General features: G+C 41.0%; 1 protein-coding gene across 1 annotated transcript in view; it reads right to left on the bottom strand.

Moving 5' to 3' along the window:
• Positions 1–4,395: 4,395 nt before the first annotated feature.
• LOC311017586 (cadherin-4-like) overlaps positions 4,396–27,733 on the bottom strand; it is a 215,115-nt gene continuing 191,777 nt past the window's right edge. The window contains exons 11-17 of the mRNA XM_084016029.1: positions 24,228–24,484; positions 18,768–18,910; positions 13,836–14,075; positions 11,978–12,214; positions 10,956–11,095; positions 10,185–10,349; positions 4,396–8,683 (exon numbers count right to left, since the gene is read on the bottom strand). Of these exons, the coding sequence (XP_083872155.1) occupies positions 8,477–8,683; positions 10,185–10,349; positions 10,956–11,095; positions 11,978–12,214; positions 13,836–14,075; positions 18,768–18,910; positions 24,228–24,484 (1,389 nt within the window). The 3' untranslated portion in view covers positions 4,396–8,476. The remainder of the gene's footprint in view (positions 8,684–10,184; positions 10,350–10,955; positions 11,096–11,977; positions 12,215–13,835; positions 14,076–18,767; positions 18,911–24,227; positions 24,485–27,733) is intronic.

The following is a 27,733-nucleotide window of genomic DNA, read 5'->3' as shown; positions in this document are numbered from 1 at the left end:
GAAAAATGTAAAAAAAAAGTGAAATAAGTCAACAAAAAGGCAGAGTATAGAATGTCGAAAAAAGACAAAAAAATGTAGAAAAAAAGTAGACTTTTATCGAAAAAAAGTGAAAAAAGTACTTTTATTGAAAAAGTCAACAAAAGGCAGAGTATAGAATGTCGAAAAAAGTCATAAAAATTTAGAAAAAAGTGGACTTTTGTCATTAAAAAAAGTGAAAAAAGTCATAGTATAGTATGTGGGAAAAAAGTGAAAAAAGTTGACTTTTATGTCAAAAAAAGTGAAAAAAGTCGTAGTACAGTATGTCGAAAAGTGAAAAAAAGTCTGTAGTATGTCAAAAAAAAGCCCAAATGTCTGTGTTGTTTCATAGCAACGGAAAATCCAATGAAACCTATAAAAACATTCATTCATTTACTTGACCAACTTCACACCATTTTATTTCTTCTTGAGCAGCATAAAACAAAGGTTTGCAATAGGAAATGGACAAAATGCACATTTGATAGTTTTGTTGTAGGATAGTATTGCTTCTCTTATAGCATCCTCATAAATTCATTGTATAGTATGCTATAAAAATGTCATGAAAAGGTTACAGTATAACATGATTTAAAATGTTCATATTAAAAATTACAAATGTACTTATTGTAAGTTGCTTTGGACAAAACTGACAAAGATTTTTTTATGTAAAAAAAAAAAGTCGTAGAAAAATGTCAAAAAAAATGTCAAAAAAGTAAACTTTTATTGAAAAAGTCAACAAAAGGCAGAGTATAGAATGTCGAAAAAAGTCATAAAAATGCAGAAGAAAGTGGACTTTTATCGAAAAAAGTCATAGTATAGTATGTGGAAAGAAGTGAAAAAGTTGACTTTTATGTAAAAAAAAAAAAGTGAAAAAAGTCGTAGTATAGTATGTGGAAAGAGTACATAAAAGTTGATTTTTATGTAAAGAAAGTCGTAGAAAAATATCAAAAAAGTGAAAAAAGTCTACTTTTATTGAAAAGTCAACAAAAGGCAGAGTATAGAATGTCGAAAAAAGTCATAAAAAAGTGAAAAAAGTCATAGTATAGTATAAAAGTTGATTTTTATGTAAAGAAAGTCGTAGAAAAATATCCAAAAACTGAAAAAAGTCTGCCTTTTGTTGACTTTTTCAATAAAAGTAGAGTATAGAATGCCGAAAAAAGTCATAAAAATGTAGAAAAAAAGTGAACTTTTGTCGTAAAAAAAGTGAAAAAGTCATAGTATAGTATGTGGAAAGAAGTGAAAAAGTTGACTTTTATGTAAAAAAAAAAAAGTGAAAAAAGTCGTAGTACAGTATGTGGAAAAAGTACATAAAAGTCGATTTTTATGTAAAAAAAGTCGTAGAAAAATGTAAAAAAAAAGTGAAATAAGTCAACAAAAGGCAGAGTATAGAATGTCGAAAAAAGACAAAAAAATGTAGAAAAAAAGTAGACTTTTATCGAAAAAAAGTGAAAAAAGTACTTTTATTGAAAAAGTCAACAAAAGGCAGAGTATAGAATGCCGAAAAAAGTCATAAAAATGTAGAAAAAAGTGAACTTTTGTCATAAAAAAAGTGAAAAAGTCATAGTATAGTATGTGGAAAAAAGTGAAAAAAGTTGACTTTTATGTCAAAAAAAGTGAAAAAAGTCATAGTACAGTATGTCGAAAAAGTGAAAAAAAGTCCGTAGTATGTAAAAAAAAAAGCCCAAATGTCTGTGTTGTTTCATAGCAATGGAAATCCAATGAAACCTATAAAAAACATTCATTCATTTACTTGACCAACTTCACACCATTTTTATTTCTTCGTGAGCAGCAAAAAACAAAGGTTTGCAATAGGAAATGGACAAAATGCACATTTGATAGTTTTGTTGTAGGATAGTATTGCTTCTCTTATAGCATCCTCATAAATTCATTGTATAGTATTCTATAAAAATGTCATGAAAAGGTTACAGTATAACATGATTTAAAATGTTCATATTAAAAATTACAAATGTACTTATTGTAAGTTGCTTTGGACAAAACTGACAAAGATTTTTTTTATGTAAAAAAAAAAAGTCAAAAAAGTAAACTTTTATTGAAAAAGTCAACAAAAGGCAGAGTATAGAATGTCGAAAAAAGTCATAAAAATGTAGAAGAAAGTGGACTTTTATCGAAAAAAGTCATAGTATAGTATGTGGAAAGAAGTGAAAAAGTTGACTTATGTAAAAAAAAAAGGTGAAAAAAGTCGTAGTATAGTATGTGGAAAGAGTACATAAAAGTTGATTTTTATGTAAAGAAAGTCGTAGAAAAATATCAAAAAAGTGAAAAAAAGTCTACTTTTATTGAAAAGTCAACAAAAGGCAGAGTATAGAATGTCGAAAAAAGTCATAAAAAGTGAAAAAAGTCATAGTATAGTATAAAAGTTGATTTTTATGTAAAGAAAGTCGTAGAAAAATATCCAAAAACTGAAAAAAGTCTGCCTTTTGTTGACTTTTTCAATAAAAGTAGAGTATAGAATGCCGAAAAAAGTCATAAAAATGTAGAAAAAAAGTGAACTTTTGTCGTAAAAAAAGTGAAAAAGTCATAGTATAGTATGTGGAAAGAAGTGAAAAAGTTGACTTATATGTAAAAAAAAAAAAAGTGAAAAAAGTCGTAGTACAGTATGTGGAAAAAGTACATAAAAGTCGATTTTTATGTAAAAAAAGTCGTAGAAAAATGTAAAAAAAAGTGAAATAAGTCAACAAAAGGCAGAGTATAGAATGTCGAAAAAAGACAAAAAATGTAGAAAAAAGTGGACTTTTGTCATAAAAAAAGTGAAAAAGTCAGTATAGTATGTGGAAAAAAGTGAAAAAAGTTGACTTTTATGTCAAAAAAAGTGAAAAAAGTCGTAGTACAGTATGTCGAAAAAATGAAAAAAAGGCTGTAGTATGTCAAAAAAAGTGAAAAAAGTTGACTTATACAAAAAAAAGAAAAGTCATACTATAGTATGTTGAAAAAGGTAAAAAAAGTTAGTGTAGTATGCCAAAAAAAAGTGAAAAAAGTAGACTTTTATTGAAAAAAGTGAAAAAACGTCACAGTATTGGAAGTCAAAAAAGTGAAAAATGTTGACTTTTATGTTGAAAAAGGTGAAGAAATCATAATATAGTATGTTGACTAAATGTTGAAAAAAGGTCATAGGTCATTATACTCTATTATACCACAAACAAATGTGATGAAAAGACAGTGTAATGTCATAAAATATGTCAGGCAAAATGTCATATTATAACATTCCAAAAAAATATAGTGCTTTTTTTATAAAGTTTGATGTATGCTTTAAAAAAAATAATCAGGAAATTGTTGCAGCATATGTCCTTAAAAAATAAACTATTTTATTTCCATGTTTTCAACATTTGGAGCACATGAATTAAATATAGAAGGAATTAAAGTAAGCAAAAAGAAGAAAGCATATAGGAACTATCCAGAAATGTCCTTTTTTCCGCCATTTAATCTGCTTCAGCTGTGAAAGCCTGTATTGGAAGATGCCTCTGACAAGCTTGACAAATGAACAGCCTTAATTGTGCTGATCATTTTAGCAAATGTTTGGCACCAAAACTAATTTAGAATATGAAAATCAATCACGGTCATATTTCAGCAGCTCAAACAGAAGCAGCTCAGAATTTAAAATGAGTTTGATTCCAACATAGTTGGAAATGTTTCCTGGTCTTCATTATTGTGTCTTTCTATGCGGAACCAGTGAGGCCTTAATTAATACACTGTCAGAATGATATGTGATGTCAATAAAGCCGTTTGTCTTAATGAGATTTATGCCCGAGTGTTTTAGAGATTTATGAAGTTTTCACAGCATGTGTGCCCCTTTCTAAGCACATATACAACCAATCAACTTTGGATGCTTTTAATTAGTATTCTTTCATTTGCTGTGAAAATACAAACTTGAAAAAAAAGAATTAATGACATGATACAATGATTTATTGATTTTTTTAAAGCATACTTTACACCATATTTTAGAACAGCACTATGATATTTTTTGGCATGCTATAACATGCCATTTTTTTATGACATTACACTATGACTTTATATATATACATATACACTTTTTTTTAACAATTTAAAAAAGATTATATATTGCTATAATTTAATGATAGTCTATATCTGACTTTATTAATGTTAAAAGGTGTATATGTATATATATATACATATATGCATATATATATATATACATATACACTTTTTAACAATTTTTCAAAACTATTGCTATAATTTAATTATATTGTCTATATCTGACTTTATTAATGGGTGATGCATCACTAAAATAAAATGTACTTTCTGTACTATGTTTGAAACCAAATTGCAACTTGACAAATTATATCACATTCACATACAAGTACAAAAACATTTTGGCGACAGAAAAGACAAGAGGCAGCATTCTTATAAGGAGGGGAAGTTTTATTTATAACACATGGTGCTGACAGGGAGTCTCTGGCTCAGCGTCTATATTACAAGGTTGATCTGCAAGGCTGCGCATTTACTGTACGGTATCTGAAAACCAAGATTGCAGTGGCACTATAAACACACGCTTGAAACAACAGATTCTTTCCCGTTTTTTCTTTTTTCCTTCATTTTCTTACAAAAATGGTACAAACAACAATACAAAATATTTGTGCTGTTGACAATTTACAAAAAACTTTTTTGACTTGATAACTGTGCAATAGTTTTTTCAGCTTTTTTTCTTTTTTTTTTTAACTATGCGAGTATGGTACACCAGAATCCCTTCTGGAGGGCAAACCCCGGTCATGCGGGCCGCGACACATTTTAAAATGTTTGTATGTTACTGTAATAGAACTCATCTGTCCATTATAAAAAGACACATGCAAAAAGCTCCAATTGTACAGGTACAGTTTGCCTAACTTGGTCTGTTTAGCTTCGAGCAAATACTACATTATGTACACTTGGACTTGAGTGAAAACACTGTCTTTGTGGCTCTGGTCGTAGCAGAGCAAACAAATAACCTCCCGTCGTGTGTGTGTGTGTGTGTCTGGGGGGTCGGGCACTGAGTTTCCTTTAACTTAAAACCAATCAGAGAGGCAAAAGAACCGAACCCAGGCAGACGACAGTGGTGGACTACAGCAGTGCAAATAGTTCTTCCTTTTTGCCTTTCCCTCCCCTACACTTCAGCAAGAGAACGTCCATAAGACGAAGTGGAACCGAGTACATATCAAGTAATGAACAATCTTCCATCATTTCCCTTCGCAAATTGCATTTAAATGGTTCGGGGGCGAAGATTTGCTGCCACTTGTCACTGTGAGTCATTCATATCGTTCGGTAACATAATGGTGTCACGTATGTACGTAGGACACAGTGTGTGTGTGTGTGTGTCAGAACATTAGAAAGCATGAGAGTTTTCCATTAAGCAACGTCGTTATCCTGTGAACACTGGATGGCCTTTGCAGCTGAATCAAATGAAAAGGGCTGGGTATAATATAGAACACTCACGTATGTACAGTAAGGCCTAGAGGAGTGAGCGTGTGCTCGTATAGACTGTACAAGTTGGGGTTTTTGAAGTGGAGCCTTTCTTTCACCGTGGAGAAGCTTTTTAACCGTCACGGTGGGAGTATGGCTGTGAGCTCGCAGAGAACCGGAGCACGGAGTCGCTGAAATGCACATGGCTTTTTGTAGGCGGAAATATACCTTTATGCCGTTTTTTTATATTTGTTTAAAAAAAACGGAGCAAGAGAAGAAAAAAAAAAGTGCAAAAATCACGCAGGAAAACCAGGTTAATTGTTGTTTCCCCCAAAATGTATAAAAGAGTTCTGTATATACAGCATGTATGTGTCAGAAATAATCATGGATAGCAGAAAGTAACAGCTGTGTTTATTTTGTGAAAGATAAGAGCGAGCGGCAGAAAACGACTCACGGCTCCTACGTTTCCCGTCGAAGTCGACGGCTAACCCCGAAACATCGCAAAAGGCGCAATTTGCATCCATTTATGTTTTCATCTAAACCAAGAGACTCCTACCCTGTTAACCTTATTAATGAAACCATCCCTTCCTCATGTCATTGTCACGGCATCATGTAATCATGTACATGTAATATTTCCCACGTTAATTCCTTTTCTCTGAACATATGACGGCGTGTTCGGGCCACTGTAGGAAAAAAAAAAAAAAAAAGGGGGCGAATATTCAGAGAAAAAAAGTGGCAAATTTGCGAGTTTATAAATACATATAGACAATATAAACAAGTTGTTTTTTTTCCGCTAACACCAGATGTTTGCCCTTGCTATGACAACAAGCGAAAGCTACCACTAGCATCTTAGCCCAACCGCCCCCGATCAATAAACTCCCATAAGATGACAATTTTATTGACAATAAGCATCAACATCATCACCCTAAGGACCTTAATGAGGCGTTTTCACACGTTGTGATGTATTAATTCGAAAAATAAATGAACGTACATTCATGGGAAGTTAGCTAGCATAGACGCCGGTTCTTGGCATCGTGATAAACTTTTTTTCTCTGAATATTGCCGCCCTCTCTCTGCGCGGTTTTGTAGTTTTTTTCCCTACAGTTGCGCTGATACGCCGTCGTAGAAAGTGTAGCAGCAACTAAAGATTTGTTTTTTTTTTAATCTGCAGCCAGAGATTCATATGAATTGTGAGCAGGTGAGGGGAAAAAGCAGCCGGAGAAAAAATGAAGAGGTGGAAGATCCCTCCAAGCATTCATTATATTCATAATTAATAGAAGATCTGCTCAATCCACATCGAGCCGAAAGTGTCTCTACAACCGAGCAGCGTTTCGATGGGGCACTCGGAAGATAAGGAATGATTAAACCCTTCTATCACTCACCAGCATCTCCCTGCTCCCCTCTTTGAAATGTTTTGCACATTTTAAATAATTTAATACAAACGACTAAAGCTCTCTATATGCAGTTCTGGGGGTCTGAAATGTGATTACAAAAAGCCCATGAGGGTAGTGCTGCTTTTTTTTCCATTAAGTCACAACAAAACTGTCTTAAAAAAATGAGTCTTTTAAAGCGCTATTACTGAAGCTTTCGTTTTTTTGTTTTCTTTTGCTAAAGTCTCCTTTGATAAAAATGCAGAACTTCACAACAAGACTTCCTCCCAACTTCTTTTTCAAAAACCTCTTGAACTTGCAGCCAAAAAAATGTTCAGGAGAAAATTTCAGATGAATGAAATGCTGCCTGAAGAGAGACAGATTGGGGAGCGGCGCTAAATCCCTGGCTGAGGCTCAATACCCCCCCCCCCCCCCCCCCCTCCAAGTCTCTGTGACAGGGACCAGCACCGAAGTTGGTGTGTGAAAAGTTTGCCAAAAAAGAAAAACAACAGTGAAAAAACAAAAAGAGGGAAATTATCTCAGAACGGGGCTCACGACTCTGCATGTAAAGCTATCTCATCTAGTATTTTCCTTCCCCTCACATGTTTGTACAGTTTATATCTTTGACACATTTACCACACGATGACTGCCGCCATGTTAATGACCTTTGGGTGAAGGGATACACATGCAAACTTTGTTAAAAAAAGATCTTTAAAGGCAAAGTCTCCTTAAATAACCCCTCATACGTACTTCATATACAACATCAGAGAGGTATAACACACGACTTGTCGACCTTCAGAACATTTTTTTATCCAGTTTTGTGCAAATACTGAGAGCTCAAAACAAACACAGCTGCTATTGAAGCCACAAGAAACAAGAGACACGCGATTCTTCTCTAAGACAGTCCCAATATTGTATTTTTTGTGATTTTTCCAAGGAATCACATTGAAGCACAGACGTCGCCCCCCCGAACTTGAAAAGTTAAAATGTTTGTCCGTAAGTTACGTACCTACGTTAACAGTACGTCTACATAAAGCCAGTCATTCTCCTCTGCAGCTACCACAGCCCTGCAGGGTGACACATGACAGGGGGAAGGTCAAAGGGTCAGGGGTCATATGGAGGGCATGTAAGCCCAGAAAAACAACGGCAACCAATCCTGAGTTAGCGGGAGTCTGCTAAAAAATACGCACCACTGAAGGCACTTCTTTTTTTTTTTTTTAAACAACAGTGCTTCTGTTTCTAAGTAATTCAAGTTCAAGAAAGAATAAATCAGGGACGGGACTTTCATATCTCTGGTTTCTCCTTCAGACGAAAGCGAGCAGCTCAACGTAAAGCTTCTGCAGAGAGGCAGGCGGTGGTCTGACAGGAAAGGGGATCGGGAGTGGGCTCAACACAGAAAAAACAACTAAAATCAACCATCTAGCATAAAAGCTTGAATGAAAAGAAAAGAAAAAAAAAAGCCTGCAGCTCAGAGCTTCCGTTTGAGTCGTAGAACAGGAGACCGGCCCTCTGTGGCGGCTAATCTGATTGGTTGTTTGGTCAGTCAGTTGGTCGGTGTGATCGTGTCATTGTTAACTTTGTGTTCAATCAGGGTGTTAGAGCGCCCCCTTGTGTTAGAGGGACGGAGAGAATGGCAGGCCAGCTGACGGGACGAGTGTGTGTGTGTGTGTGTGTGTGTTTAACTAATCATCATCCCCTCCTCCATACATGTCAGCCAGCTTCTTGAAGCGGGGGCCCCAGTCGTTGAGGTAGTCGTAGTCCTGGTCCCCCGTGCTGGACGAGTTGAGGGAGCTGACGGAGCCGGCGGTGGAGCCGCTGCCCTCGTAGTCGAACACCAGCAGGGAGTCGTAGGGCGGCGCCGTGGGGTCGTTGTCCGCCGCTCGCAGGCCCTGAACGGGAGGAGGAGGAGGGGTCAGTACTCGCACGCCTACATTTCCCATGATGCAACAGAAAGCATCTTTGTCCTTATACTTTCCTTTCCTGGGTAAGGATGTTTTTTTTTAGCAAAAGAGATAAGACAGGCTGAGCACTTTCCATGTGTTGGTAATAATACTTTAAAGAAATACAGATAAAATAAATACTGATGTATTATACTTTGTATACTGAGGGTTTTTAAAGGGTTTTTAAAGAGAATATTTGTATACAAAATCTCAATATTCTACCTCTTGTAACTAAAACTAAATGTACTGTAGGGTAGCAGTATTAAGTAGAGGTATAAAGCACCATACAATAGTAATACCTTAGTACCTCCAAACTTTACTTTCTGATACATTCATGTTCACTCTCTCTGTTTGAAGAACATACACTGTTCATAGTTGAATAAAGGATACAGTAGATGTAAAAACTGTTATAAAATTGTCATAATAGTTACATAACCTTGTTGTTGTATCGTGTGCTCTGGTTTCAGTGTCGCCGTATTGGTTCAATAATGTTTGTCCCTACACTCGAGTCCTGAAATGTAATATTCAACGAGCCTATTTTCAGTGAATTCTGGATTAATAGTTGAAGCACTTCAGGCTTCTGACGGGAGAAGGTTCCTCAGCCGGGCTAAATTATTCCAGCCTTTATTTCATCAGGTAGTCTCAGTGAAACGAGGAGACGGGGAGGAAAATAGAGCAGAAAACATCAGAAACATCTCACACAGCTCCATCATGTATTATGAACAGGGTTTTTTTTTGGTCACCACTTCATTAATAAGACTTAAAGAGATCCGTATCTCTCTTTCTTTTTTCTGTCGGCCTCAAAATCCACATTTTTCTTTTTTCTTTCTTCAGAATGACAAATGAACGGCGTTGACCTCGAGGTTTCAGCAGGTGAAGAGAATTGATTTCATCCACTTTACCGGAACAAAGAGTGATGCTGCGGATAGAAAACCTAAAAACCTCCACCCCCGGGGGTGGGGGGGGTAACACCATGTGTTTACTGTGTTTGTGTTTAACCAGACTGGTGGAGCGACATCAGGTGAGTACATGTGTGAGAGAGAGAGAGGGAGGGAGGGAGGGAGAGGGAGGGAAGAGTCAAGGCTGGATGGATCAAAGCTGAACAGCTGCCAACACCTCTCGAGTGTGAACGTGTTGTCACGAGTCTGTCAATCAGCATTTTCTCGCATCAGTGTGCCAACGCTGGAGTGGAGTGTGTGTGTGTGTGTGTGTGTGTGTGTGTGTGTGTGTGTGTGAAAAAGCCGGCAACCAAAGCGGCTGTAAAATAAAACAAAACTGTTCACATTTACTGCGCAAGACTTTTACATATTGAACGGCATCCAGAAATGAGTAATCGCATTAACCGCCAGATCGATGGGAGAGTGGAAGTGAGATGCTGGAGGCTGAGCTCTCGTGTGTGTGTGTGTGTGTGTGTGTGTGTGTGTGTGTGTGTGTGTGTGTGTTGCTTCACCTCGTGGATGAAGTCCCCGATGTCCCCCGGGTGGGGCACCACGGGTCTGATGGGGTACTGGGACTCGGGGATGACGGGGCGCTCGTCCACCCTGCGGACGCCGGGTGGCTTGCTGATGATGTGCTCCAAGGAGTCGGGCTGCTGCAGCTGGCTGAGGTCGTAGTCCTGCACACACACACACACACACACACACACACACACACACACACACACACACACACACAGTCAGTAGGGTCAACACAGGAAGCATGGACTGTCTATAAGAAGTGGAAGTGGTCATCATGACCCACTGGTTTGTGGCTCTAAAGCATCTTCTATGTGACTCTAAATTGACCTGTCAATCAGCAGGTAAGCCCCGCCCCCTAAAGCATCCCCTGCTTTCTGGTCTGGTGGACTCTAAATGGACCATAATGTACTAAATGAACATCATGCTGGATTGAAGAAGACTTGAAACTAGAGATTGAGACCATAAACTCATGTTTACTGAGATAATACATCAAGAGAGAAGTAGGACCATTTTCTCATAGACTTCTATACAACCAGAGAGGAGTCGCCCCCTGGTGGCCAGCAGAGAGAAGTAGGACCATTTTCTCATAGACTTCTATACAACCAGAGAGGAGTCGCCCCCTGGTGGCCAGCAGAGAGGATGCAGGTTTAAGGTACTTCACCTTTGGCTTCACTTTTCAAACCCAGAGGTTTCCAGCTCAAGCATGTGTGTGTCAGTGTGTGTGTGTGTGTGTGTGTGTGTGTGCGGGTCCCTCAGGGTCTCACCTGGTCTTCCTCTCCTCCGCCCTCTTCGTCGTATTTGAGGATGTTGTCTCTGACATCGTCTTCGGGGTCAATGAGCAGCTGTTTGGTGTGCCTCTCCTTCTCTCTCCGCTTGATCCAGACCACAAACAGCAGCACCATGCCTGCACACACACACACACACACACACACACACACACACACACACACACACACACACACACGATAAACCTTCAAGCTACACAATAAACTGCATCTAAAGAATTCTCTCCACGAGTTGCAGTTTTATATTCATTTCTGTCGGTAATGTGAACATTTCATCCATTCAAGACATTTGTGTAAAATTGTCACAATTATGAAGCCTTGATTGAAGGTCACGGTGACCTTGACCACCAAAATGGAATTTGTTCTCGAGTCTGAGTGGATGTTTGACATATCTGAAGAAGATCCTTCGAGGCGTTGCTGAGGTTATGCATTGAAAACAAAATTCCTCCCATTACATAACGAAGGCATGGAAATACATCCCCCCTCATTAAAATCAGGTTTTATAATGTGAGAATGTTTTACTCCTCCTCCTGTCTTTTATATTCTTCATATTATACGATTTGTATTATTATATCTACTTGGATGAAATAAGCATTCAAATAAAGAAATACAGAAATGTGAATCACTTCCAACACTCGTCGAGCGTGTACTAGAAGTAATAAAACAATATCCAACATTTTACAATAAGCTTACAGCAGCAGGTGCATTTGTCTATAAGACTTGTCTCTCTCTATGAACGATGCAACAAAGTCAGCCGGCGGCGTGAAAGACAGCAGCAGATATTTACCCTTCCAGGGAGAAGAAGACAAACGCCGGAGAAGACTGCAGCCGTCGAGGCATGAAGCCACGATACAACTATTGTTCACGTTGTGCTGAATGTTTAATGGCGGCGCCCTGAACTACTTAGAGTCTTTTTTTTGGCAGAAAGGAATCAAAGGCAGCCTGAACTCGTTGCTTGGTGTGTGTGTGTGTGTGTGTGTGTGTGTGTGTGTGCTACTCACTGAGGAGGATGATGATGCAGATGAGGATGGAGATGATGGCTCCGGTCCCGAGGCCGGCGGCCGCCACGGCGCCCAGCGTGGTGCAGTCGCCGTGCTCGTCGCAGGGACACACCTTCACCTTGATGACCGACCTGTTGGACAGCGGCGGGTTCCCCGAGTCCGACACGATGACGGGGACCTCGTAGACCCCCGGCTCCAGGTAGATCTGGTACCGCAGCCCGAGACGGGCGTAGTCACCTGTGTCAGGGTGGAGACATGAAACCAATCATCATTTATATAATATATTATGCATACCGGTATTTTCATAGTTGATTCAGGACCAAATGTTAAAAACTGGGACAGTATTGATTAGAATGTTTTTTTCCATTATTAATATACAAAATATGGTAAATATACAATAGTATAGTATAGTATACAAAATCTCATTGAAAAAGAAAAAAGTAAAATTATTAATAATACAGTGAAAAGTACGACGGCATATTAAGTCAAGAGAGGGGGGCAATATTTCCGAGAAGAAAGTAGCAAATTTACGTGAGTAGTCTATATCAGCGCATTACATACAGAACACTTCCTGTTTCTTCCCCCTTCAAAATAAGAGTCCTGGTATAACATGCACTAAAGCACACAGGAGGAACTTCTAATACAAGTCACTCAATAAAATAGTTTACACAAGCAAATTCAACATTTTGATACATTGCATAGTATAGCATGAGACTGTTTTTTATGGAGGCCTACTTGAATTTATTTCTATTTCTCTCTTTATAATCTCTCTTACTTTTTTTTCTCAGAAATGTGCGACTTTATAATCTTGTAAATTTGCTACTTTTTTCTCGTAAATTCGCTACTTTTTTCCTCCGAAATTTGCGACTTTATAATCTTGTAGATTTGCGTCTTTTTTCTCGTAAATTTGCGACTTTATAATCTTGTAAATTTGCCACTTTTTTCTCGTAAATTTGCGACTTTATAATTTCGTACATTTGCAAATTTTTTCTCATAAATTTGCTAATTTTTTTAATCTCGGAAATGTGCTACTTTTTTCCCTCAGAAATTTGCGACTTTATAATCTTGTAGATTTGCGTCTTTTTTCTCGTAAATTTGCGACTTTAAAATTTCGTAAATGTGCAATTGTTTTCTCATAAATTTGCTACTTTTTTCTCGTAAACTTGCGACTTTATAATCTCGTACATTTGCAATTTTTTTCTCATAAATTTGCTAATTTTTTTAATCTCGGAAATGTGCTACTTTTTTCCCTCAGAAATTTGCGACTTTATAATCTTGTAGATTTGCGTCTTTTTTCTCGTAAATTTGCGACTTTAAAATTTCGTAAATGTGCAATTGTTTTCTCATAAATTTGCTACTTTTTTCTCGTAAACTTGCGACTTTATAATCTCGTACATTTGCTAATTTTTTCTCATAAATTTGCGTCTTTTTTCTCAGAGATTTGCGTCTTTTTTCTATATATATATATATATTGCCCCCTCTCTCAGCTCCGTTGTTTATTCTTTTCTTTCCATTAATAGGCCTTTGCAGAAAAGCGCCCCATTACTCTGCATTACATAAATTAAACATTTTCTCACGTTAAACAAAAACAAATTTTGTTGGATTTTTAAAGCACAATGTGAAAAAATGGTCTACTATTACGATTCCACTAAAAGTATATTCCATTAGTCCATATTGAATGAATACTACAGTATAGTACACATGGCCATGGAGCTTTACGATGAAGCATCTGAAGAGATTTTTAGTTTGTACATTAAATAATTATTAAAGATTGTTAATAATTGTGCTACACGTATAAAAACCCCGATGATGAATTCATATTTGTTCGTCCTCTGACGTTCCTCTAACGCCTCCTCACCGCTGATCCGAGAAATCGTCCAGTTGCGGCGGATGGAGGCGGGGAAGCTGGGCAGCTCGAAGACGAAGGGCCCGGCGTTGGGATCCGTGTCGGCGTCGGCCGCCGTGATGTTGACGCCGTGGATGTTCTTGTTCACCCGCTCGCAGATCTGAGACTCCCGGGGGACGAGCACCGGGGGGTTGTCGTTGATGTCTATCAGGTAGATCTGCAGCGTGCCGGTGCCGCTGGCTGCAGGAAAGCCTGGGAAGAGAGGAGGGAAACAATAGCATCATCAGGAAGAGTGAGACGGGGAGTTTGAGGAGAATGAAAACAGAGATATGAAATGAAAGGATGGAGATGGAGTGGTGATGTCAGAGGTCAGGAGGGGCTTCCTCTGCCCTCCACGAAACACTTCTGACAGTTGTTCCTCGTTTCGGCCCTCGGAGCCAAATCAAACCCGTCAGGCTGGAATCCAGGCGAAGGCAGGAAGCTCGTCCAAGCGGCCCGGAGACGGCGAAGGTAGAATAACGATGACTGTAACGCAATCAAACAAGCCGCTGTCCGAGTTTATTTACACGAGAGCAGGAGAGCCCTCTTTATGATGCCGCCGCGCGGAGAGGCGTTCTCATGTAAACATGATCAGCTGATCTCCACGGCACGCTTACACACACACACACACACACACACACACACACACACACACACACACACACACACACACACACACACACACACACACACACACAGTGCCTGTTCAGTGGAAGGCTGCTCCTTCCCAAATGTAGGACCAATAGAGAACTCTTTTGTCCCTCACGCCATCATACTAATAATTAATAATCTACTCATACATACCTGGACCCTCTTCATCTTCTTTTGAGCAATAACTTAATCCACCACTCATGTACAATACTTTAATTTAACTACTAATTGCCGCTAATGTCATTTACCCACTGTATAAAACACATATTTTATCTCTATTTCTCTATAGTTATCCTCTATACAGCTCTCTACACTTAACTTATTTTTATTTTACTTGTAATCATATCTCTACTTTATATATATTTAGCTAATAGTTTATTGTTTACTTTCTATATTTATTCAGCTAAGAGTTTTTTGTTGATCTTAAGCTGCTGGAAATCCAATTTCCTTGCGGGAATCATCCTAAAGGGATCAATAAAGAGCCTATTTCCCGCAAAAAATATGCTGAACACACGGTTGCTTAAGCGCCGGATTGCCTCATTTCTTCCATCTGATTGGACGTACATATGTGGCTAATTAGGCAGCTATTAAAGTTGTGCTATCCTCTAAAATGTTGCACAGTCACTGTTTGTGGGGATCCTCGTGGAAACTTGGGAGAAATGCCGTGGGCAGCCACATGCTGGTGCTTCTCCGCAACAATATTGCCGGCGTTTGGAACCGCAATCACATGCACCGGCGCACACAGACACACACCTCGTCTGCAGACACCATCCCGAAGCCCTCCGCATTGATTGAATGGAGCAACGGACCATCAGCGACAGCGTTTACGGAGAAATTGGGAGTAAAGAATAGACACTTAAAAAGAATGGGAGCGAGATAGCGTTGGAGCTGGGACGCTGATGCATGAACGCCTGTGTGGAGTATGAAAATGTGGAGAAATCCCAAAGAGGAGGGGGAAAAAGAAGCTCAGAGCTGTTTATTGAGTGTGTGTCAGGAGGGTGACGACCCTTAGCTGCCTCCAATTACGAGTCATTTCCCCGCCACGCCCCACTGGCTGGGCCATTGGATGGAATCAAGCATCAAGCGACCCCGGGAGCCCCCCCCATCCCCCCCGGATGAGATAAGGGCGATGTAATTTACAAAGATTTATGCAAAGCCGACGGATCTGCCAATTAAGCGTGGCAGCGGAGCAAGACATTTACCACAAGAAGGGAGAGACAGGGTTAAAGACAGACGGGTGTAAGTGAGCTGGAGGCGGGTTGGAGGTCAGTCCAGCGTTAGGACGGGTTCAGACTGAGATTCAGACCAGAAAAACTCAGAGTCTGAATTTTTATTTTTAACAAGGCCAGACAGCTTCGAGGTTTAATAGAGTTGAATCAAATAGAGACAAGAACATCCACTTATTTTCACCTTCTGGTTATTTTTCCCGATAAATATTGAGATAAATATTAAGAACATCTGCCAAGGTCAGTTTACCGAAGACATATTACCAATTTATGTTTCATCTGCACATCACCTAGTCGACTAGTTATAAAAAAAACAGAAAAAATGATGATGCGAGTGATTGACAGCTGTAATCATTACATGAAAATACAATGCAATATAATATTTAGAGGCTATGAACTAGTTCTAGTTCTGGATCGGACAAAATCATTCTTCTTCTTTATATTATTCTACTATAATGACATCATCGCTTATATTATCATTACATCATCAACTAAAAATCACACGCAAAAGGAAGACATATTAATGATGAATTTATGATATAATGTTCATTTTTAAAACAGCTTCTAAATAGTAATAATAATTCATAAGATTGATATCACGCTTTTAGGTTCTCAAAGACACTTTAACATTAAATGCTGGACAAAGGACTATGGACTCAACTAGCTCCGTGCACAAACGTTATAACACACACACACACACACACACACACACACACACACACACACACACACACACACACACAGTTGAAGGGAAGTTTGGAGTTTTTGTGACTAACGGGGACGATTTCTGAAAATCCCATATAGATCTGTAGACGGCAGCACTCACATGTAATCCTGTCGGGGAGGCTCGCACCGTGATTTACGTCCACTAAAAGTGTGTGTGTGTCACTAAGCCTCAGGATGAGACAAGAAGGCTGCTTGTGAAATGTGCCGAGGCGGCGTGTTCCCAGAAGACAACGGTGGGAACGCGAGCGCCGGCCAGGCCGCGTTAAGCATAGCTTAGCAGCCAAGCGTTTTTTTGGAGGATAACATACTTTTTTAAATTCTATGTAATGACAGGGCTGTGTATTTACACTATGCTAGTATAAATACACAGCAGTGTGACAAGGTGCTTCCTTTTCACCCAGATGCATGTAAGTCCTCACTACTGGTCTCATCTCATTGGTCACCGAGGCACAAAAACATTTTGAATTAGGGTCCAGGTTTAAAAAAGTTACCCCTTTAACGTGCAGTATTTAATGCAAAAGTAACACACACACACACACACACACACACACACACACACACACACACACACACGGAGGCTTTCCCATTCTGCAGCGTCGTTAATCCCAGTCATGTATGGGGGACATGTAGAAGCAGCTTGCCACAGCTGATAGGAGAATTATGTGGGTTTTAACCAAGCTAAATAAATAATTATGTTTGTGTAAATTCCTCAAAAGGATTTATATTAACTCCCTTTTCTTTTCTTTTTTTGATGGCGGCTCAGAGATTAGGCACGGTGGAAAAAGACTTGTAGCGAGCCGACCACATGTTCTTTGAAGAGCGTGTAAACATAAACATATAAACATATAAACATATAAACACATAAACACATAAACACATAAACATATAAACACATAAACACATAAACAATACCACAGGAAGACGACCGCGTGTCAGAGGAGAGTCAGAGGCTGTCGGAATAAAGTGCAGCTCTCACCACGTCACGGCCTGCTGGCCTCACCATCTCACTAGGGGTGGGTAAAAATATTGATACGGCAATATATCGCGATACTTTGCTGCCCAACACAATATCGATTTTTCAACTCCAAAGATCGATTAAAAAAAAAAAAAAAAGATTCATGTACTTTATCCTTTTTCATTTTATTTTCAATATTTATTCCAGTGAATTTCATGGGAATTAATAAAATGGAGAGGCTGTTTTAAATGAAATAGATTTTACTCAATTTGTCCTCTGATCAATATCATCTGATGTACATATACAGGGACTTGTGTTTTCATCTTTATTTATATCACAATGTCGTGATACGCATCGTATCGTGACCAAAGTATCGTGATACGTATCGTATCGTGAGGTTCTTGCCAATACTCACCCCTACATCTCACAGCACCTTTTATTTATTTATTACCATAATCCCTCTCCAGTTATGACAGCTGGCACTCCAGCAACACCCACATAGTCAAGGCTGACACACACACACACACACACACACACACACACACACACACACACACACACACACACACACACACACACACACACCTTTTGGATATCATCCAATATCAGCCAAATGTCGCAGAAACGTGCGGCTTTAAACCGTACACTTTTCTCTAACGGCGTATCAGAAAAAAAAAAAAAAAAACGGAGCCGAGAGAGGGTGGCAATATTCAGAGAATAAAAGTTTATAAAGTCATATATTTATGATGGTAACAACCTAAATAAGCAGCTGCTCACGATTCATATGAATCGCTGGCTGCAGAAAAAAAAAAAGAAGGTTTTCCTCAGATTATTGCCCCACCCCTTTAATTGTTTGTTTTCCTACAGAGGCCAATACGCCGTCGTACTTTACAGACGTGGAAATCTACATGGAGTAAAAAAAAAAAAAAAATTATTTTACATGCAGTATAAAAAAAGAAAAGAAATCGGTTACTATTAAAAGCGAGTCAACCTCTAAGCAACGCTCAATCATCGCCAAAATAAAAGTAGTAGAGAAACTCACATGTGAGATTTATTCTCCACACACGCTCACACCTATAAATACAGCCGGTGTTTCAAAGCCAGCTCGACTTAAGGTAAACACAGCGGAGCTGCACGTCGCTGATAAGGCAATTTAAAATAAATAGCCTTTTTACTCACTGCCACTTGGGAAAAGTGGAACTTATGTGTTTGCTGTGATTGAGTTTGTGCTCAGCACAACTTGGTGATTTTCAAATTTGAGGCAGAACAAATATATATATATATATAACAAATATATATATATATTCAAATATGAATCAATATAAAAGCATTAAAAGAGTGTCTCACCGTTGTCCGTCGCCAGGAACGTGGCCTCATATATGTTGTTTTTGACATAGACTGACTCCCGGTCCAGCATCGCCGTGGTAACGATCTGCCCATTGGTTCTGTTGATGGACAACCAGTCGGCCGGGTCGTTCAGCTTTGAATACCTAAAAGACACACACACACACACACACACACACACACACACACACACACGGACGAATCGATGGAAAGGTTAGCGCCGGAGCGTCCCTGTTTACAAGCAATTGAAGAGTTTCCTCTTGCACGCACACACACTTACACACACACATACACACACACACACACACACACACACACACACACACACACACACACACACACACACACACACACACACTCTCACACCAGCCTGACCTTCACACAGTTTAATTCTTCATTGACTTCTCCTTCAGAGCCTGCAGCTTACAGTCAATTTCACCTCATTTTTCACTTCTGTGTACCAGGCATTGAAGTCAATTACCTCCCTAGTTAAGCACTGCTGCAACTGGCTGGCTGTGTGTGTGTGTGTGTGTGTGTGTGTGTGTGTGTGTGTGTCGCATGCACATATTTTAGCACAGGTTTATTGTGGAGACAGCTAAACTGCCTGCCAGGGTTATATACATGCAGCTTTTAGTGTTTGTATATTTGCAAAATGTCACTGTGTGTGTGTGTGTGTGTGTGTGTGTGTGTGTGTGTGTGTGTGTGTGTGTGTGTGTGTGTGAGGAGGCTGTAAAGACGGGGATAAAGGGCAAGGTAGGAACAGGGATTGAATCCTGATCTCACTCTGATCTCACTCTGATCTCACTCTCCTTGCTTTGTTTACCGCACATTCCACGCTTTTCATTTCTATCACACCTCTCCGGCCGCCGCCGCCTCTTCTCGCTACGCTGTCATACCCCCCCCCCCACCGTCTGTATCATCATCTCATCCTCGCTGTGACTTCATCGGCTGCCGAACATGTGACACCTTCGACCCTCACACAGCAGGGTTTCTCCAACAAACCCATTTAATAATAATAATAAAGTCGTGTTACGTGAGGCTACTAAAATGCATCAAAACTCAAATGGACCTCGACCTTAAAACTTTTAGATGCATTGAATTGTGGTGTATTGACTGTATTCATGTACTTTTTTTAAATGCAGGAGAGTGGAAGCCTGGAGGGTTGGGTGGCGGTAAAGTCTGTGTGTGTGTGTGTGTGGGGGGGGATAGGGAGTATAATCTCACTCCTGCAGTTAGGGACTGGGATTTTCCCAGCAGGCAAGCGGGCATGATCCCAGGCGCAGCGCGGCGAGGGGAAGGGGATCACAGGAGATGACATTCCCACACTTTAGATGCTTTCACACCGGCTGCCAAAGCCACAACCCGCCTGGCCGTGAAATCACCAGCAGGACTACAGCGCAGTGGGAGGGGGAGAGATATCTCAAAAAGAGTGAGACATGTGATCGGGAGTGACAGGGAGAGCAGCAGAATGGCCGTATGATCCGGTTTGAATGTCCTCATTAGTGGACCGGCTGCTGGTCTGGGTCCGACTGGAGGCTTTGTAATGCTGAACCAGGTCTCCCTCTGTCTGGGCTGAGAGAATAAAACAAGGTTCTTTCTGTCTTCCCAGTGGAGGGCAGGAACATTAATAATAAGTTAATTGATTTATGTAGCGACAGGAACATTGTAAAAAAAAAAAAAAGCTATAGAATGTATTAAATAAACATTGAAATCCTGAAATTACATTCTGGGAAATACACTCTAATATATGAAGGAACCGACCCGCCAAAGGGTCCGAACCGGCCCACTAGATGACTTCTATTCTATTCAGACTCATCACGGAGAAAAAAGATCCAAGAACTTTCAAGAACAAACGATGAGAGGTTTGAGGAAGTCTGTTTTTGGCGGATCGGAGAGATCTCAGGCTTCGTCAACGGATTGATCATTCGCATCTTTACACTTAAAACTGCCGTTATTTATAGGATAAAGTGAGGGAACGGGAGTAAACAGAAAGCACGACTCAGTCCAACGTTTAAAGAGTCTCCCACCCCTCTTCAAAGGTCAATCATTAACACAACACATAGCATTTTGTTAGTTTAATCCATCCACACACTGCTGTCTGGAGTCCTGGAGGCTGCTAATTGCCTGGCAACCTCAAGACTCCCCGTAAAAACCACAACTCCTTTAAAAAATAAATTCATAAAAACCTGCTGACATATAACATGTTAATTAGCTTTTTCCTCTTGACAGAGCCCGGCTAGCCGTCTCCACTTGTTTCTACTCGTCATGCTGAGCTAAGCTATTGCTTCAAATGTATCTTTTCATCAAACTCCCTGCATTGATTTTTCTTAAAATACGGCTTTAGAGCAGAAACAAATGCAACGAGAGAGTTTTTTCCTCCATAATTGGCTATAAACTACGACCAGAAGGTATTCTCTCTCCCGTAGTGAGATTCAAGGGGTAAAGGAATCTGTCTGTCACTGTGCAAAAAAAACTAAGACTCTTATAAATAATGTATTTTTAAAAAACAGGCATCTAACGAAGGCGATGCTATAAAAATAAATAGTAAAAAAAAAAAAATAGTACATTTTTTTTGAAAGTCCATCATGGTGGAGAAGACGGTATATATGCTCTCTGATGGTAAAGCCCTCCGTGCAGATGTAAGAAAGCTCATATGAAGCTTATTGAAGGGTCGGCGTTATTCTGTTAAACTAAAGGTAAACTCCAGAAAACGGTCACAATCAGTCTGATTGTTCACTTGTTTAACTGATGCTCCTCCGGTCATTAGAATGATGACGACGAAGTGCTCTGCCAGTATTACGTCCTCGTGGAAACGTAAACAGCCAATGGAATTAAAATGAAATCCGGTTTCTACGTTATATTTGGTGTGAATGTTGAATTCCTTCCCCGTGGCGTATTAGCCCAGCTCTCCTCCAGCTGAAGGTTTCTCTCTCATTTGAGCCCCGGCTGGGCGGTGAGGAGCTGGATGTGTGATTAGGGATGGCAGGTTAGTGATCTTAGCGAGCAGCAGGGAGAGCGTGACATTTATTTTTCAAACCTCTGACCCTGAGGATGAAAAATGCATGTCTCCAGCTTCACCGAGGAGGTTTGGGGAATCATTTATGCCAGCGTCTCCAGTCTCCACGTCTCGACCTCATTGGTCGGGTGTCTGACAGGTGATGCATGATGCCCCCCCCCCCCCCCCCCCCCCCCCCACACCTCCACCCGGTCCCAACAGATCCTGTCAGTCCCTTCTTTGATAAGCTTCTCTCAAGTTCAAACCTTGACTCGGAGTCAGCTCTCAGCTGCTTTCCCGCCTCCCTCTCTGATCCCTTAGCTCTTTTTTTTTTCACCTTACTTTTGACTTTTATGCTTCCCTCTAAATCTTCGAATCATCCGTTCACAAAGACGTCGTACGCCGTAAATCGCATGGAAGCGCAAACTGCAGAATCATATCTCTTTCGCTTGCAGACGCGTCGGCTAACTATTTGACCGATGTTTTTTTTTTTTTGTGTGCACACTGAGAGCCGCTGTGTGTGTGTGTGTGTGTGTGTGTGTGTGTGAGTGTGTGTGTGTGTGAGTGTGTGTGAGTGTGTGTGTGAGTGTGTGTGTGTGTGTGCGTGTGTGTGTGTGTGAGTGTGAGTGTGTGTGTGTGTGTGTGTGTGAGTGTGTGTGTGTGTGTGTGAGTGTGTGTGTGTGTGTGTGTGTGTGTGTGTGTGTGAGTGCGTGTGTGTGTGTGTGAGTGTGTGTGAGTGTGTGTGTGTGTGTGTGTGTGTGTGTGTGAGTGTGTGTGTGTGTGAGTGTGTGTGAGTGTGTGTGTGAGTGTGTGTGTGTGTGTGAGTGTGTGTGTGTGTGTGTGAGTGTGTGTGAGTGTGTGTGTGTGTGTGCGAGTGTGTGTGTGTGTGTGTGAGTGTGTGTGTGTGAGTGCGTGTGTGTGTGTGTGAGTGTGTGTGAGTGTGTGTGTGTGTGTGTGTGTGTGTGTGTGTGAGTGTGTGTGTGTGTGCGTGTGTGTGTGTGTGAGTGTGTGTGTGTGTGTGTGAGTGTGTGTGTGAGTGATAGAAGTTTGGAGTTTCAGCTGATTGGGAAGAAGTTATTTCTTCTTAGTAATAATGAGGATTCAAGAGACGGACAGAGCAGCTGTGACATCAGTCTAGAGGAGATACCTTTTTAATGGACCTGGTCTAAAAGCAGACGGGGATTCATTGTGATCCCAGACCAGATGGGTCCAAATGATGGAGATTTAGTGGTAAGGAGACCATGACACTAACTTATTTCCACGATTGTAAAGTGCTGCAGTCTGGCACGACGGGGGGGTCGTGGAAAAAAACAGGGAGGAAACCAGAAAGGTTGAAGTGAATTCAACAGAGAGAGAGAGGGAGAGGGAGAGAGAGAGAGAGGGAGAGAGGGAGAGCGAGCCCAGCTGGTGACTTTGGCGTCTTCCTAAATTATAACGTACACCCAATTTACTCTCATTTGCTGTGAAATTAGCCGGTAAATGTGTTCAGATCTTTTCCCTCCAGAGAGAACCGGGAGGGTTGGAAGGAGGTGGAATAAAACTAAACATGATCAACCCAACGGCTGCTCTATCAGCGTGCAGGTTGAACATCACACCCAACACACACAGTGTAATCTATAACTCCCACTAAAGACGCACCTACAGTGAAGCTTTTTCAAACTGTATTTAATGGACTATCTGCAGGTTTGAGCGGCCGTGATGCGGACGCCGCCGGGAGGCGACAGCAGGAGCGAGGGGGGGGGGGGGGGCCTGCTGGTCATTTAAAGGTTGGTTTATGTTTAAAATCCACAGAGGAAGAACACCGCAGGTGGACATAACGCTGAGTCAGGTGTTTGGGTTTCAGCCAGCTGTTCTCTTTATTCCCCCTCGCTTGTCCATCCTCCTCTCTCTCTGTGTGCGTGTGTGTGTGTGTGTGTGTGTGTGTGCACCTGCATGTATGAAATCTACACAATGCACACACTCCTGTTGAACTTTGACCCCTAACTGCTGACATGGAACCAATCCCAGAGCTCTTTTAGTCAGCTTCTATCAGTTTTTTGCATCCAGGCTGAAAACCCACCTTTTAACACTAGCCTGCGTATTAATGGTCTTACCCTGTTATGTCTGTGATTAAGTGTTTGATTAAGTGTGTATTTTATTTATCTTTAGTTATCTTTAGTTAATGCACTGTTTAAATGAGCTCTAGAAATAAAGTTATTTTGAAAAAAGACAGTTTTACAAAAAAAAGGTGACATAAACATCAAAGTATGCACGCAAAAGAAAGATAATTCTGATTCAACAGGGCCCCTCTGATAAATATCACAGGATTTGTGATATAATTCATAATTAATACAATTTATAATGTATTATAGCGTGACGTTTGTGTCATTATGTCAAGCACAGTTGACAAAAAGGCATGGGCCGGCCCTGTTAAGCACCTTGTATTGCATTTTTGTATGAAAGGTGGTAAATAAATAAATGAAGTTGACCTGATGGTCTGCTGCATCTGCAGGCGGTCGGGGTCGGCGGCCGAGAACGTGGTCAGGCTGGTGCCGGCCGGGACGCCCTCCTCGAAGCGGATGTGTTTGGGGTTGGTGGGGAAGTACGGGGGCTCGTTGACGTCCTGCACCGATATGGTGACCCCGGCCGTGGACTGGAGCGAGGACTGGATGCCGCTGGCCAGGTGGGCCTGGTTGGAGACCACCGCCGTCAGCATGAAGGCTCGGTTCATCTCAAAGTCCACCGGCTGCAGGAAGGAAGAGGATGTTTAAACATGATAATGAAATGCAGCGTGAGGGGATCAAAGTAAGCCCACTTGTATGCATCGCTAATGTTGTGTGGTCATATTCAACAAGGTAATAATTACACTGCTGCCTCTTTGTTTGAATTTCATTCGGTCGGACATATTTCATTATTTTATTACAAGATTACACAAACGTGGGAAGATTGGCAGACACAATATAATCACATATATTACCATGTCAAAAGACAAATCACAGAAATGATTAAGAGCCTCTGTGAACAGAAAACTGTATTTATGTTTTTATTGCAGTGCTGTCATGTAGGGTGTGCTCTTGTTTGTATACTTTTATACTTACTTGTTGTTTTTAGTGGAAAAAAAGTGAATATTTCATCTTAAAAAATACATTCTTCAAAGCTGAAGACATAAAGAAACTTTTCTCATCTGCTAGTCCGTGATTATGACTTCTACTATTATTATTAGCGTGATCATTGTTATTACTTTTATTACAAACCCTGTCAGGAGCTCCAGCATTTGTCACGCTGATGAAAAACGCCCGTCAATATATTTCTGCTTCGCGGTCGGGGATATGCGTTGAACCTTGTTGACGATTAAAGACATGATGGATGAACAGATGCTGCGTCAAGTGTTCCCTGATGAATTAGACCCACAACACACACACACACACACACACACACACACACACACACACACACACACACACACACACACACACTGAGAATAGGCAGCAGAGGGTTTAGACTATTCATAGGGCGCTGTCATGGCTCTGCCTTTTGAGTGCGTGTGTGTGTGTGTGTGTGTGTGTGTGTGTGTGTGTGTGTGCGTGTGTGTGTACTCCACAGGGGGGTTTCTACCAGCTGAGCCTAAACCAAAGTGACAGTTCTGTTCTCTCCTAATGAAGACTACACGATCAGGTTCACATGACAACAACAACAAGGAAATAATGTGTATGTGTGTATGTGTATGTGTGTATGTGTGTGTGTATGTGTGTATGTCAGGATGGCAGGTTGTTAAAAAGGCAAGTGATGATATGAGTAAATGGAATCACATAGGTGTGTGTATCCCTGTGTGTGTGTGTATATATCTGTGTGTGGGTGTGTATATATCCGTGTGTGTGTATATCTGTGTGTGTATATCTGTGTGTGTGTGTGTGTGTGTATATATCCGTGTGTGTGTGTGTGTATATATCCGTGTGTGTATATCTGTGTGTGTGTGTGTGTGTATATATCCGTGTGTGTGTGTGTGTATATATCCGTGTGTGTGTATATCTGTGTGTGTTATATCTGTGTGTGTGTGTGTGTATATATCCGTGTGTGTGTGTGTGTATATATCCGTGTGTGTGTATATCTGTGTGTGTATATCTGTGTGTGTGTGTGTGTGTGTGTGTATATATCCGTGTGTGTGTATATCTGTGTGTGTATAATCTGTGTGTGTATATCCGTGTGTGTGTGTATATCTGTGTGTATATATCCGTGTGTGTATATCCGTGTGTGTGTGTGTATATATCTGTGTGTGTGTATATCTGTGTGTGTGTGTGTGTATATATCCGTGTGTGTGTATATCTGTGTGTGTATATCCGTGTGTGTGTGTGTGTGTATCCGTGTGTGTGTGTGTGTGTGTGTGTGTGAATATCCGTGTGTGTGTGTGTGTGTGTATCCGTGTGTGTGTGTGTGAATATCCGTGTGTGTGTATATCAGTGTGTGTGTGTGTGTGTGTATATCCGTGTGTGTGTGTGTGTGTGTATATCAGTGTGTGTGAATATCCGTGTGTGTGTATATCAGTGTGTGTGTGTGTGTGTGTGTGTGTATATCCGTGTGTGTGTGTGTGACCCCGTTGGTGTGCTGGGAACACATTTACAGGCGGACCACGCTCCAGGCTCTTTGATCTACAGCCTGTGGTATTCAGAGCACAGTGGGGGGGGGGGGGGGGGGGGGGGGGGGGGTCTAGCAGTACCCGCTGTAGGCCAACTAAAACATGCATACACACTCGGACACACACACACACAGCCTGGGGGGGAAGCCAGAGGGGTGAGAGGTCAATAACACAGCTTCCATCTTTTTACCCATGAGCCTTCACGTCTTCTACATCTCTGCTGCATCGCTTCACTTCGTTCCTGTCTTTCCTCCTCTTACTTAACTCTTACTACCCCCCCCCCCCCCCCCCCCCCGCCCGGATCCAACCCCCCCCCCGCCACATCCATACGAGTCTCTCCATCTCTCAAAATCCGCTTCGCCTCAGTCTCCACGTTCGTTAGAAGCTGTGATTTACATACCTTAACGACTCCGCTCGTGTATGTTTTTTTAGCCGTGAACTCCCCAGAGAGCGGCGTAAACGTGGGACATGTTGTGGTTGAGACCTGGGCCCTTGTTTACAGAGGGTCCCGGGTCCCGAGTCCCAGGTCCCGGGTCCCCCCCTCCCAGGAGGATCGAAGCTCGCTTCCATGCGTCTATACTAGCAGCCGCCTCCAAATAAACACGGCTTCTTGACTTTACCTATATTGAGCTGAAGCCCCCTCTGTTTACTTGTTGAGTCTATTTCTCATTCCTTCCCAGGGGGGAGGGGGGGGGGGGGTGTCTCTTATTTTATGATTTCCTGATAACCTCCCATGGGACCCTACGGAAGCTTGCAGCTACATCGGGGGAGCGAGGAGGAATGGATTATAAAAAGGCAGTCATCTAGAGATAATGAAGAGAAGCAAAATGCCAATGCTCATTGCTCAGGGTGCTGTGGGACTCACAGGGATGATGTTATTGCTATTTTCTTCTTCTTTTTTTTTCTCTCGAACATCACCGTCGGATGTGAGATGTGATTCAGAAGCGTGAGGAGAATCCCCTCGGGGTCCTCGGGGTCATACGAATAAACAAGTTTTTCTACAAAACGCACGCAATAGAGATAAGCACATTTTTATAGTGAGCCACTCACGGATGAAAAAAACTGGCAATTCATACATCCAGACAGAAGAGATGAATATCACAGTTTTATTCTGTCTATTTCCTATATTTATTTTTTCCCCTCAAATGGGTTAAAACCTTCAGGATGATCTCCGTCTGAGAGGTTGAACACTTTACCCAGCAGGTTGTTACGAGGCATGCTTTATTTTGTGTCGCTGTCATTTACCACCGCAGCGAGAACATTATGAGTGTATAAAAACCTTTGCCTTTGTAATTGAGAAATCAATACCTAATTTGCTACAGTGGTCTCGCCCCGCCGTGGTGTTTAAGTCTGTGTGTGTGT

The sequence above is a fragment of the Eutrigla gurnardus genome (genome assembly GCF_963514095.1).
Source record: "Eutrigla gurnardus genome assembly, chromosome: 8".
Lineage (NCBI taxonomy): Eukaryota > Metazoa > Chordata > Actinopteri > Perciformes > Triglidae > Eutrigla > Eutrigla gurnardus.
The sequence above is the reverse complement of the archived record's forward strand: the minus strand, read 5'-3'. Positions and strand labels throughout refer to the sequence as shown.